The sequence below is a fragment of the Rhinatrema bivittatum genome, chromosome 9 (genome assembly GCF_901001135.1).
Source record: "Rhinatrema bivittatum chromosome 9, aRhiBiv1.1, whole genome shotgun sequence".
In the NCBI taxonomy this organism is placed as follows: Eukaryota; Metazoa; Chordata; class Amphibia; order Gymnophiona; family Rhinatrematidae; genus Rhinatrema; species Rhinatrema bivittatum.
Window position 1 is genome coordinate 128,518,400 of NC_042623.1, and position 14,444 is coordinate 128,532,843.

General features: G+C 46.8%; 1 protein-coding gene across 2 annotated transcripts in view; it reads left to right on the forward strand.

The window, feature by feature from the left end:
* Positions 1 to 14,444, forward strand: part of N6AMT1 (N-6 adenine-specific DNA methyltransferase 1) — an 82,348-nt gene that overhangs the window by 29,708 nt on the left and 38,196 nt on the right. For both annotated transcript variants that reach the window (XM_029616053.1, XM_029616054.1), the window contains exon 5: positions 14,281 to 14,364. In XM_029616053.1, coding sequence (XP_029471913.1) covers positions 14,281 to 14,364 — 84 coding nt within the window. The remainder of the gene's footprint in view (positions 1 to 14,280; positions 14,365 to 14,444) is intronic.

Genomic DNA, 14,444 nt, shown 5'->3' on the forward strand with positions numbered 1-14,444 from the left:
CCCAATGCCTATCAGAACTCGCTATCCCGGGCCAAGGCACCTCGGGGAAACCTAGAATGAACCCCCTGCTAGAGGGCCTGCGACAGACGTCTCGCCATTTCCCTCTCTTACAGGCGGCACAACAGCTAATTGACCTGGAGTGGAATGCGCCAGAGTCTTCATTCAAAGGGGGCCGAGCCTTATCGGCCATGTACCCCCTGGACCCAGTGACCAAGGAGCTTCTGGCGTGCCCTAGAGTGGACACCATAGTCTGCGAGGTCACTAAGCGCACTACCATCCCAGTGGAGGGAGGAGCAGAGCTCAAGGATGCACACGACCGGCGCCTGGAAGCCATACTGAAACAATCATTTGAGGTGGCAGCCATGTCCCTGCAGATTGCGGCCTGCTGCAATAAACAGTGGTGACACGTTCCTGTTTATCCCAAGCCAGGAACAACACCCCGGGAGAAGACATGGAACCAGCACTATCATTCCTCACTGATGTGGCCTCCGATCTAGTGCGCACAGCAGCCAGAGGAGTTTTGTCCACAGTGGTAGCCAGGAGACAACTCTGGCTTCGAAATTGGTCTGCTGACGCCTCCTCCAAGACACGCCTCACGAGAATGCCCTTCAAAGGATCCCTCCTCTTCGGCAGCGAACTAGAGAAACTGGCCAACAAATGGGGCAACTCCCCATTACCTCGCCTGCCGGAGGACAAGGCGAAGAGAAACCAGCGTCCCTTCCCCAGGTCCACCAGAGGCAGAAGCTCCCAGCGCTTCAACCCTTACAAGAACAACTATCAAGTGCCCCGCCCTATGGGCAGGAACCAGTCCTTTTGGAACAAACACAACAAGAGGGGAACCAGCTCGGGCCCAGGCCTCAGCCGCACCCCACAATGAGATTCAGCCAACCCATCCAAGGGAAGAAGCCATAGGGGGCAGGCTAACCCTATTCTACCGCAGATGGGTCAAGATAACTTCGGACAAGTGGGTCCTAGCCATTATCCGAGAGGGGTACTACCTGGACTTCTTTTGAACCCCTCCGGACAAGTTTGTGGAATCTCCCTGCCACGACTCCCGCAAGAGGGCGGCAGTAGAAGCTACGCTGACCAGACTTCTGGCCCTCGAGGCCATAACCCCGGAACCTACACGGGAAATAAATACTGGACATTACTCCATTTACTTTATCGTTCCCAAGAAAGAGGGTACATTCAGGCCCATCCTGGACCTCAAGTCGGTCAACCAACACCTAAGGATCCCACGCTTCCGCATGGAAACCCTACGTTCGGTCATACGTGCAATACAACCAGGGGAGTTCCTCACATCCCTGGACCTGTCGGAGGCCTACTTACACATCCCCATTCATCAGGAACACCAGCGCTACCTATGCTTCAAGGTCCTGAATCAACACTACCAGTTCCGGGCACTACCCTTCAGGTTAGCCACTGCACCCCGGACGTTTACCAAGGTAATCGTAGTGGTGGTGGCAACACTCAGGAAGGAAGGAATCCTCGTTCATCCCTACCTGGACGATTGGCTGATCAGAGCAAAATCGCCGGAAGAAAGCCATCAAGCAACCAGCAGAGTCATAGCTCTACTGGAAAGCCTAGGAATGGTAGTCAACACAAGCAAGAGCTCCCTTCAGCCCTCGCAGTCGCTAGAATACCTAGGAGTCCGATTCGACACCAAGGAAGACAAGGTCAGCCTGACCCCCGCGAGGAGATCAAAGCTGGGGAACCGGCTACAGACCTTGCTGAGCGCTTCCCGTCCCACAGCATGGGATTACCTGCAAGTCCTCGGACTAATGGCATCCACACTGGAAGTGGTGCCATGGGCGCGAGCCCACGTCAGGCCCCTGCAACGCTCACTTCTATCACGGTGGAGTCCACGATCCTAGAACGACACCGTACGTCTACCACTACCGGCCAGAGTCCAGACCCAGCTACTGTGGTGGCTACAGACCAGCCACATGAGCCGGGGATCAAGACTATCCTCTCCAACCTGGACCCTGCTCACCACAGATGCCAGTCTACACGGGTGGGGAGCACACTGCGAAGAGCTAACCGCCCAAGGGCGGTGGAACGAGGAAGAGGCGAGGTGGAACATTAACCGCCTAGAAGCACGAGCGGTCAGATTAGCCTGCCTGCGGTTCGCCCACAGACTTCGAGACACAGCGGTCAGAGTGATGTCGGACAACACCACGACGGTGGCCTACATCAACCAGCAGGGCGGAACCAGAAGCCAACAGGTCTCCCTAGAAATAGACCCTCTGATGGCCTGGGCGGAAGCAAATCTCCAGGACATCTCCGCCGTCCACATCGCCGGGAAGGACAACACTACGGCAGACTTCCTCAGCAGGGAAAGTCTAAACCCAGGAGAATGGAAGCTGTCACCCACAGCTTTCAAGATGATAGTGAATCGGTGGGGGACTCCAGACATGGATCTTCTAGCAAACAGATCCAATGCTCAAGTACCCAGATACTTCAGCCGCAGGCGAGATCCGCAGTCCCAGGGGATCAATGCCCTGGTACAGGCCTGGCCACCGGGGACTCTGCTATACGCCTTTCCGCCATGGCCCTTGCTGGGTGCAATCATTCACAAGATTCAGCGGCACAGGTGGCTAGTTCTTCTGGTGGCCCCGGACTGGCCAAGAAGATCCTGGTACGCAGACATGAGAAGACTACTGGCAGGGAATCCCCTACTCCTGCCTCCACACAGAGACCTGCTACATCAAGGTCCCATCCTGCATGAGGACCCAGCTCAATTCTCTCTTACGGTCTGTCGATTGAGAGGGCCCGCCTGAGAAAGAGGGGATACTCGGGGGCAGTAATAGATACTCTCCTCCGAGCACGCAAGTTCTCCACATCACTAACATACATAAGGATCTGGAGAGACTTTGAGCCCTGGTGCGAAGATCACAATGTCAAACCACGCTCCTGAAAAGTTCCCGTGATCCTGGAATTCTTACAGAATGGACTACAGAAGGGTCTATCCCTCAACTCCATCAAGGTACAGGTGGCTGCATTGTCATGCTACGGCTCCAGGAGCGAGGACGACAGCATAGCCTCGCACCCAGATGTATCACGCTTCCTGAAAGGAGTCAAACACATTCGCCCACCACTAAAGTGGCCAGTGCCCCCTGTGGAACCTCAACCTCGTCTTGGAATTCCTAGCGGGACCCGCCTTCAGACCCCTCCGAGGACTGTCCCTCCGTCTGTTAACCTTGAAGACGGTGTTCTTGCTGGCCGTGTGCTCGGCCCGCCGCATCTCAGAGCTACAGGCCCTGTCCTGCCGTGAGCCATTCCTCAGACTCACCCCGGGGACCATTCAGCTATGCACGGTTCCCTCCTTCCTCCCCAAAGTGGTCTCACATTTCCACCTTAACCAAACCATCTCACTACCTACGATGGACGGCTTGAAGAAGTTGGAAGAAGCCCGTAGTCTGCGCCACCTCGACATCGGCAGACTCCTATCCAGATATCTGGAAATGTCGGAACCAGTACGAAAGACGGACCACCTCTTCATCCTTCACAGCGGAAAGAGACAAGGGGAAGCGGCCTCGCGGGCAACCATTGCCCGCTGGATCAAGGAAGTCATCAAGGCGGCCTACGTAGAAGTGGGAAAACCTCCACCTCTACAGGTCATTCTACCAGAGCCCAGGCGGTTTCCTGGGCAGAAACTAGAATGCTGTCACCTGCCGAGATCTGCAGAGTGGCAACGTGGTCCTCCATCCATACCTTCTCCAGATTCTACCGTCTGGATGTTCAGGCTCGGGAGGACACAGCATTTGCAAGGGCAATCCTAACTGGATCACGGGCAGCCTCCCACCCGATTCGGGAGTAGCTTTTATACATCCCATTGGTCCTGAGTCCATCTGCTACACGCTAGGAAATGGAGAAATTACTTACCTGATAATTTTGTTTTCCTTAGTGTAGACAGATGGACTCAGCAGCCCACCCTCGGCTGCCGCCATACATGGTCCTTCAACGAATCAAGGGTAAGCCATGCTTTCATTTACCTAGGACATCCACCCGGCCGGGTGTCGACGCTTTCCGGTTGAGCACACTGGCTGTCTCCAGCTATAGTCAACCAACCAGTTCAAGTTAATCAAGTTTTTAACGTTCTAACAAAAGTTATCTAGGTTAATCATATTAAGTTAATCAGTCAGTCACACATATATCCACAATGCTTTGCAAGGAAGAATACTGAGTAGCTGCACTTCCTGCAGGGGTATATGTACTAGGGGCCGACGTCAGATTGAAATCTGATCCGTCTCCAACTGCTAACAGGAGTACACTATACCCATTGGTCCTGAGTCCATCTGTCTACACTAAGGAAAACGAAATTATCAGGTAAGTAATTTCTCCATTCTCCATTTGGAAAACTGACCATTTACTTCTACCCTCTATGTCCTGTCTTTTATCCAGTTACCAATCCACAATAGGACACTGCCTCCAATGCCATGACCTCCCAATTTCCTTTGGAGTCTCTCATGAGGGACTTTGTCAAATGCCCTCTGAGAATCCAAATATACTACATCAACCGGCTTACCTTTATTTGCATGTTTATTTACATCTTGAAAAAAATAACAAATTGGTAAGGCAAGATTTCCATTTGCAAAACCATGTTGACTCTCCCCCATAAAACCGTGACTGTCTCCCATTTTGCCTGGCACTGATGTCAGGCTCACCAGTCTATAGTTTCCCGGGACACCCTTAGTTCAAAGTGCTAGTCAGGCTCTGGGCGGTAGTGGAGAAACCAAAGCCCGAGGCATTGCCACTCTCCTCCTCCTCCTGTTGCCACAGATTAGGTGCAGAAGGGAGATGGGGAGCTCAGTCTTCAGCTGGTCAGGATGAGTTCTGCAATGCTACCTTGGTCTGCCTCCTCCTCCTAGGCCTATCATAGCAAAGTCTCCACCTTGTACTTCTTGGTCCCATAGTGTGTATTCTATAGAACTTTATGGGTCCGACACAGGTCCAGATGAGAAATTAGACAGACACATTGTCAAGCACATAAGGCATTTCACAATATGCATACTGTATAAAACTTCTAAAAAGTGTTGTTAACTGCCAAGTAAATTATGTAAAAAAATTTTTTTTTTGCCAGTAGTTATCCCTTAATAATTCAATAAATCTTACAAAAGCGGCATTCACATTCCACAAATGAGTAGAAAGTCCCAGACATTGTTGAATGATAACACCTAGTACCAAACTTAGAGGCTGATATAATAAGCCAGCGCTAAAGCTGATGCTGGTTTCTGCACGCGTTTTTCCCGCTCTAGCCTTAGGCAGGTAGTAATAACATACTAAGCGTGGGAAAAACGCGTGCAGAAATCCGCTTAAAAACACGTGGCTGGTTTAGTGCTAGTGCATGCAAATGAGGCAACTTAACTATTCACGGGCTACGTGGCACGCATTGGTTAGTGTGGGATTTTGTACACAGGGTTTTTAGTGCTTGGGTCAAGGCAGGAGTTAAGTTAAAGCGCGTGTCTGGAGACCGGTTTTGCTGGCATTAATTATTTTATTTATTTAACAACTTTTTTATACCGACATTCATGGGTACATCAGATCGGTTTACATGGAACTAAGAGAAATACAGTGAACGGGGGTGAGGGGAGTGGAAGAAACGGGGGTATAACAGGGTAAAGGCATAACAGAAGAAAAGTAATGGATGCAAATAATATTATATAATGAAAGTTATAATAATAATAAACATAAAATAATATAAAAGGAAACATGAAGTAGCACTTTTTTCCCCCCAAAAGTGGGGGGAAAATGTATGTGCGTCTTATGGAGCGAATATAAAAAAAAAAACCTAAAAATCTAACAAAACCTCCCCAGCCTCCTGACTCCCCCAAGACTTTCCAACTTAATTTACTACAACCCCCCACCCTCCTGACCCCCCCAAGACCTGCCAAAAGTCCCTGGTGGTCCAGGAGCGGTCCAGGAGCGATCTCCTGGGCTTGGGCCGTCGGCTGCCAGTAATCAAAATGGCGCCGACGGCCCTTTGCCCTTACTATGTCACTGGGGCCAACCAAAGGCAGCGGTACTCCCTGAGACATAGTAAGGGCAAAGGGCCGTCAGCTGCCAGTAATCAAAATGGCGCCGACGGCCCTTTGCCCTTACTATGTCACTGGGGCCGGCCAATGGCAGCAGTAGCCCCTGTGACATAGTAAGGGCAAAGGGCCGTCGGCGCCATTTTGATTACTGGCAGCCGACGGCCCAAGCCCAGGAGATCGCTCCCGGACCACTCCTGGACCCCCGCTGGACCATCAGGGACTTTTGGCAAGTCTTGGGGGGGGTCAGGAGGGTGGGGGTTGTTAATTAATTTAAAGGGTTGGGATGGGTTTTTTTTTTTGGGGGGGGGGTTTCCAGAGAAAGAAAAGTTTTCTGATCTGGGGAGTGGACCAAAATGGCCCTCCCCAGACCCTAAAATAAAATGGGGAGAAAAAAAAAGTTATGCACTTCCCTAATTTGCTCCATAAGACACACACATGCCCAGGGACAGAGCCAGTTTAGCACAAAAATCCTAGGTGCGTCTTATGGTCAGGTGCGTCTTATAGAGAGAAAAATACAGTATATCCGAAACAGCCTGTGAGAGAGTCAGTTGGACTGCTAGATGATCGAGGGGTTAAAGGGGCACTTAGAGAAGATAAGGCCATTGCGGAAAAATTAAATGATTTCTTTGCTTCGGTGTTTACTGAAGAGGATGTTGGGGAGGTACCCGTAATGGAGAAGGTTTTCATGGGTAATGATTCAGATGGACTGAATCAAATCACAGTGAACCTAGAAGATGTGGTAGACCTGATTGACAAACTGAAGAGTAGTAAATCACCTGGACCGGATGGTATACACCCCAGAATTGTGAAGGAACTAAAAAATGAAATTTCAGACCTATTAGTAAAAATTTGTAACCTATCATTAAAATCATCCATTGTACCTGAAGACTGGAGGATAGCAAATGTAACCTCGATATTTAAAAAGGGCTCCAGGGGTGATCCGGGAAACTACAGACCAGTTAGCCTGACTTCAGTGCCAGGAAAATAGTGGAAAGTGTTCTAAACATCAAAATCACAGAACATATAGAAAGACATGGTTTAATGGAACAAAGTCAGTATGGCTTTACCCAAGGCAAGTCTTGCCTCACAAATCTGCTTCACTTTTTTGAAGGAGTTAATAAACATGTGGATAAAGGCGAACCGGTAGATGTAGTATACTTGGATTTTCAGAAGGTGTTTGACAAAGTTCCTCATGAGGCTTCTAGGAAAAGTAAAAAGTCATGGGATAGGTGGCGATGTCCTTTCGTGGATTGCAAACTGGCTAAAAGACAGGAAACAGAGAGTAGGATTAAATGGACAATTTTCTCAGTGGAAGGGAGTGGACAGTGGAGTGCCTCAGGGATCTGTATTGGGACCCTTACTTTTCAATATATTTATAAATGATCTGGAAAGAAATACGACGAGTGAGATAATCAAATTTGCAGATGACACAAAATTGTTCAGAGTAGTTAAATCACAAGCAGATTGTGATAAATTGCAGGAAGAACTTATGAGACTGGAAAATTGGGCATCCAAATGGCAGATGAAATTTAATGTGGATAAGTGCAAGGTGATGCATATAGGGAAAAATAACCCATGCTATAATTACACAATGTTGGGTTCCATATTAGGTGCTACAACCCAAGAAAGAGATCTAGGCGTCATAGTGGATAACACATTGAAATCGTCGGTTCAGTGTGCTGCAGCAGTCAAAAAAGCAAACAGAATGTTGGGAATTATTAGAAAGGGAATGGTGAATAAAACGGAAAATATCATAATGCCTCTGTATCGCTCCATGGTGAGACCGCACCTTGAATACTGTGTACAATTCTGGTCGCCGCATCTCAAAAAGATATAATTGCAGTGGAGAAGGTACAGAGAGGGTTACCAAAATAAGGGGAATGGAGCAGCTGCCCTATGAGAAAAGACTAAAGAGGTTAGGACTTTTCAGCTTGGAGAAGAGACGGCTAAGGGGGGATATGATAGAGATGTTTAAAATCATGAGAGGTCTAGAACGGGTAGATGTGAATCGGTTATTTACTCTTTCGGATAATAGAAAGACTAGGAGGCACTCCATGAAGTTAGCATGGGGCACATTTAAAACTAATCGGAGAAAGTTCTCTTTTACTCAGCGCACAATTAAACTCTGGAATTTGTTGCCAGAGGATGTGGTTAGTGCAGTTTGTATAGCTGTGTTTAAAAAAGGATTGGATAAGTTCTTGGAGGAGAAGTCCCTTACCTGCTATTAAGTTCACTTAGAGACTAGCCACTGCCATTAGCAATGGTAACATGGAATAGACTTAGTTTTTGGGTACTTGCCAGGTTCTTATGGCCTGGATTGGCCACTGTTGGAAACAGGATGCTGAGCTTGATGGACCCTTGGTCTGACCCAGTATGGCATTTTCTTATGTTCTTATGAAAGTTTCACAGGAGGAGGAGCGGGGAAGAAAATCTACATGGAGATTAGAGTCTCCTAATATGATGGCCGGGCTATCAATGTTGATGGAATCTGCTATGAGTTCAATTAAGGGGGAAGGATCATGTTCTAGTAGGCTCAGAGGCAGATTTGAGTTCAGGGGATTTGAATAATCCTATTTCAAATCTAGGTGGAATGTTGATTTGACGAGGTCTCAATTTGAGGTGTTTCTTGGCCGCTAAGAGGAGACCTCCTTTTTTTTTTTTAGGCCTTGGGATAGAGAATATATCATATGAATCAATGGGGAGCTGATTTAGTAGGACCGTATCAGAGTCCTTGAGCCAGGATTCTGTGACGGCACAAATTTCAGGTTTGCAATCTAAGAGTAAGTCATTAAGAATAGGAGTTTTTTTCGTAAGGGACTGAGCATTGACGAGAGCTATAGATAGTGTGGTGAGGCCTAGTAGCTGTGTCAGGGGGGAAATTAAGATAGGTAGTAGTGATTTGCGAGGAGCAATGGGGTGGGTGAAATAAGGAAAGGAGCGTCTATGCGTAGGGTAATGAATGCGGGGAATAGTGTGAGTAATCATGTTTGATATTTATATGAGGTGGGAGGCAGGGTACAGTGAAATAGAATTCAGGGGGAGTGAGGGAAGGAGGTATTGACAGTGGAACGGCAATAGCTACCAAACTACGAGAGCATAACGTGGTTCACAGTAATAGAAAATAGAATTCTGTTTGCGGGGAGAATCGTGGGGAACCGCCTCGAGATCACAGCGAGGAGGAAGTCTGAGCAAGCAATATGGGCTGTGTAGGCTGGCTTACGCTCCCTCCACCGATATTGGTGAGCGATGCTGGGGGAAACGCTGTATTTGGGTGTTTGTCTGTGCAGCTCTGGGGTAATCATGGATTACCTTCACTTTTTTCTGGATTTTTATTTCATTCTGCAGATCGGCAGAAAAAATCTCTGCTGCATTACCCGTGCCTACCGGCCTCCACTGGGAGACTGAATATAAAGGAGATAGACATTGCTTTACCCACCTTCAGTTCCACTCCCGAATCACTATTTTCTTCATGGTTTTATTGAAAAGGGAAGGCTCCCCCCCCCCCCCCCCCCCCCCAAAAAAAAAAAAATCACTCATGGGTCACCACAATAATTCAGGTTTTGGCACCAATTTGTGCTTGATTTATTACATAAGGCGCTACAATGACTTGGCTAAGTGAGTTGCAAAAAGATATAAAATACGGGGAAAACACCAGGTAGCTGAAATAAAGACTGTAGTCCATAAAAGGAGGCCAGTTCCATTCAACTGGAAGCCCAAAGGAGCAGGAAGAAAGTGCTAGGCCAAAAAAAAAATTCATAAACACCATACATTTTTTTTTACCAGATACTATATATATGCTAATGGCAATGACATTTTTTTTTCAACAGTTATTCTATATTGGAATATTTTGCAAACACCTTTTTATCTACAGCAAATGTTTTTCTATATTTCTTTGCCTTTTGGATTATGTTTTCATTTTTTTTAATCTTTTTCTCTTTATCTCTGTTTGGGTCAGAGACTGCTATGCTCATTCCATTTTAAACATTCCTCCATTCCTCTCCTCTCCTTATTGTTTTAACTTGTGGGAATCACTTTCTGTCCTGCAGAGTGGGCTTACTTATAGATTAGGGAAATCTTATAAATATATCTACATGGGATTTCAAGTTGATCCATAAAATTTATTTTAAAGGATTTCTTTCTATTAAATCTTGGGAATGCATCGCCAATCAAATTTTCCTCCATGGTATACCTAGTAGCAAGGTTAGGTTTTAGGACATGCATGCAGACTGCAAGGTGGGATGTCATAAATAGGATTAAAACCCCATGGTAATAGGACAGGACTGACCAAACTTTGAGAGGCTGTGGAACCAGCTCACAATGGGTTCATATAGTCACAACAATGAAGAATTGGAGTTTCCAGAACTCTTTTCCCGTTGATGATCCAGATCTCTATCATAAAGATTCTAAGACTCCTAAATCTCAGAGGCAAAGCTGACAGGAAAAATACAGTTAAGCTGATAATTTAAAGGCATCCAGAGAGGAAGAGTCAGAGTCAGGGGAAGAGCCACAATCCATCCTGAATATTATACCTAGCCTCTTTGAGTGGGAAAATTGAGGTGACCCAGGGAGCTTGAAATGGCCCCAGAGGGAGGATGAGCCCTTTAAATGGGTACGGAAGCATATATAGAGAGTGGACAGAAAGCTAGTCCTTGGAACACAGGTGTGGTAGCGTGGGCGCTTGGTGGCTGGGTCACAGCCAGAGGAAGATGCTTGGTACTCTGGCTGTGTTGTAGTGCTTTTTATTTACAGTGCAAGGAAGAATGGCTTCAACACAAAATGGCCACCGGCCCTCAGTTTAAAGTCAGTAGTGCTCTTCAGAAAACAAATCAAAACAGTTCCATGGTGACCCTCATGCCAGGGTCCATCCAGTCTTTCATACAAGTAATCAATGCTGATCATCTTACTTCAGGTTAGATGCTAATGTAGCTCAGCTTCAAAATACATGCAGTTCATCAACCTTATAAATACGTGGTCCTTGCATAACCTGGGACTCCATCTGCTTCCCAGGGCCTTCCTAACCATCTTAGGCTCTCAGATTTTAATGACTGGTGAAGGGCTCCTCCCTTCACCCAGGGTTCCCTGTGGAATTCAGCCTTAAGGAGAATTGGGCAGGAAAGCTGTGCCTGGTCTTTTAAGGTAGACTGAGGGAGTTGTTTATCAACTCCCTCACAGCAGGTTACAGACCCTATTCCTCTTTATTTTGTAATGAAAGGGGACCTATTTTACCAAGTCACAAAGGGAAGTGTGGAGGGAGAATTGATTGAACAACTCTAGTTCCCAAACCACATCATCAGAAAATTATGCAACTTAGTGTCACCTGGGAGAGGAAAAGACCCAAGAGAAAACACTGGCACAGTTTTATTAGCCAGGCCTACATAAACAAGGTCATTTGTATTGCCAGTTCTGCTCTACCTGCCAACTCGCAAAGCCTGCCAGTGTACGGGCGGCACCCCTCATACCAATGCCCATCAATGAGATCTTTTTTGAAAGGGTGAATATGGACCTAATGGGGCCACTAGAGAGATCTATTTGAAAGGGTGAGTATGGACCTAATGAGGCCACTAGAAAGATCTACTCAAGGAAATAAATACATCCTCATCATTCTCGACCGTTCCACAAGATATCCAGAGGCAGAATGGCTACGGAACATGAAGACCCCGATGGTGATGACCACCCTAATGGAGGTTTTTTCATGACTTCAGCTGCCCAAGGAAATCCTGACGGATCAGGGGACCTCGTTCGTGTCCAAGATAATGAAACAACTCTGCACCTTGCTTAAGATAAAAACTCTGTACACCATGGTGTATCACTCACAGATCGGTAGTCTGGTTGAGCGCTTCAACAGACGCTCAAGCAAATGTTGAGGAAATTTGTGGATGAAGATGGCAAAAACTGGAACTCCTTGCTGCCTTATGTTCTGTTTGCAATCCGTGAAGTGCCCCAGAGTTCGATGGGGTTTTTCCCCTTTTGAATTACTTTATGGGAGGAGGCCAAGAGGAATCTTGAATGTAGCTCAGGAAACTTCAGAAGATGAAGGGAACCCCAGGCAGAACCTTGTGGACTATGTTCTCTGAGTGCAGGATCGCATAAAAAAAAAGCTGGCAAGGCTGTCCACCTATGCCTCAAAGACTCAGGCTACCCAAGCTCAAGCTTATAACTGCCCCATGGTACAAAGAGTATTCCAGCCGGCGGAGCATGTCCTTGTCCTTCTCCCCTCTTCAGAAAGCAATCTTTTAGCCCAGTGGCAAAGATCCTATGAAAGTTTGGAGAAAACAGGGTCTGTGGATTACAAAATAACCCAACCAGATAAACGAAAGAAAACGTAGGTCTACCACGTAAATCTTCTGAAGAAGTGGGTTCCACAGGTGTGTGGAGTGGTACAAGAAGAAGAGTTTGGTCCAGAGGTTGGTCCTGAAGTGGACTAAACCCAGATTCCTTTTGGAGAGCAGCTGTCCACTGCAGAGGCAGCTGATTTAAAGCAGCTGGAAGAGAAACAAGGAGATCTTCTCAAATCTACCAGGTTGTACTCACCTGGGGCAGCATGACATTATGCTTCCTGGAGTTGTTGAGTTGCAGTGACCCTATCAGATTCCTGAGGCCTAGGCACCGCATCATTGAGACCGAAGTAAAGGAGATGCTCCAGCTCAGAGTTATAGAGGAGTCTTACAATGATTTGTCTTCACCCATAGTGCTGGTGCCAAAGCCAGATGGAAGCATAAGGTTCTGCATTGACTTAAAAAAAAAAAAAGTCACTGAGGTCTCAAGACTTGACGTATACCCGATGCCTTGAGTGGATGAGCTAACTGAGCATCTGGGATCAGCCCAGTTCATCTCTACGCTGGACTTTACAACAGAGTATTGGCAAATGCTGCTCACACCAGCAGCAAAGGAGAAGACTGTATTCTGTATGCCAGGGAAACTTTTCCAGTTCACCATCCTCCCTTTTGGACTCCATAGCACCTCCACAACATTTCAGCACTTTGTCAACTGCCTGCTCTACTCTCATCAAGCAGAGCAAGCAGTTGACCTACTTAGATGACATTGTGGTGTGCAGCCCAGATTGGAAGACACACAAAAGCCAACTCCAAGCTGTGCTAACCAGTCTGAGGAAAGCAGGACTGACGGCTCTCAGAAGACTGCTATTTAAGAAAGTACCAGAGAAGGTCCAGTGGTCAGCTGAAGTAGAAGAGGCCTTCTGGGCTCTGAAAGAGACAATTATACTCCAAAATGGTCCTGGTAAGTGTGGACTTCACCGAACCCTTTGCATTGCAGAAAGATACCTCAGAGGTAAGCTTGGGAGCAGTCCTGGGAGAAGGATGGCCAAGAACATCCTGTAGCATACATTAGCCAGAAACTGATGCCACGAGAAAGGCATTACTCAACAGCCAAGAAGGAGGCTTTGGCAGTCAAGTGGGCCTTAGAGGCCTTGTGCTGCTACCTGCTGGGATGTCTGTTCATGCTCGTAACGGACCACCAACCACTCCCATTGATAAATAGAAATAAAGAGCCCAATGCAAGGGAAAAACACCAATGCAGATTTCCTGCCTTAAGAAGTATCCCTAGTACAGGCAAGCACTCACCCCGACAAGGCTGAACTGAAGGGGAGGGTATGTGAGGGAGTCTATAGGAAATGCCCTCAGACCTCTTTAAAGGACCAGGCACAGCTGTCTCGCCTGGTCCTCCTTAAGATCCAGACCCACAAGGAATCCTGGGTGAAGAAAGGAACCCCTCGCCAGTATAAGAACTCAGGGCTTAGAAGGGTTAAACAGGCCCCCAGGGAGCAGAGAGGAAGCCGTCCTGGAAGAAGACGTGTTATGTTTGACCACTATCAGAACCGCAAGGTGAGCTGCATTTGCTTTCTGCTTTCGCTTTCACATTAAATAAAAGTGCATGGAAGGAAACAGCAAGTCTGCTTCCTTTGTTTCCTGCCTGTTTCCCAAGCTGCTATCACTCAAATTACCCTTGCCCCTTAAGTAGCATTTCAACCTAGCTGACCTTTTAGATTACCTAGATTGATATAGAGTACTTCTGTCTAATTTTAAGATTTAATCTTTTAACAAATTTGACTATGTAGACAGAAATATATTCTGTAACATCTCCTGATAGCAGGAAGTGTGATCACATTTACTCACTAATAATGACTGTAATTATTGGTCATGTGGTTAATAGTGAAACAACCAAAATAAAAAAAATGAATTCAAAATTTAGTTTAAAACCCTGTTTTAATACTCTTTCCTATTTCAAGGTCCAAGGATTATTGCCAAGGTTATGTGGAATAGTAGATATTCTGATGTTCAACCCTCCTTATGTAGTAACACCATCTGAAGAGGTAAGTAAAGCTGAAACATGAAATCCAAGTTTCAGTATTGTACACCAAAAGTGTCAGTTGCACTGATTATCAGCGCTTTC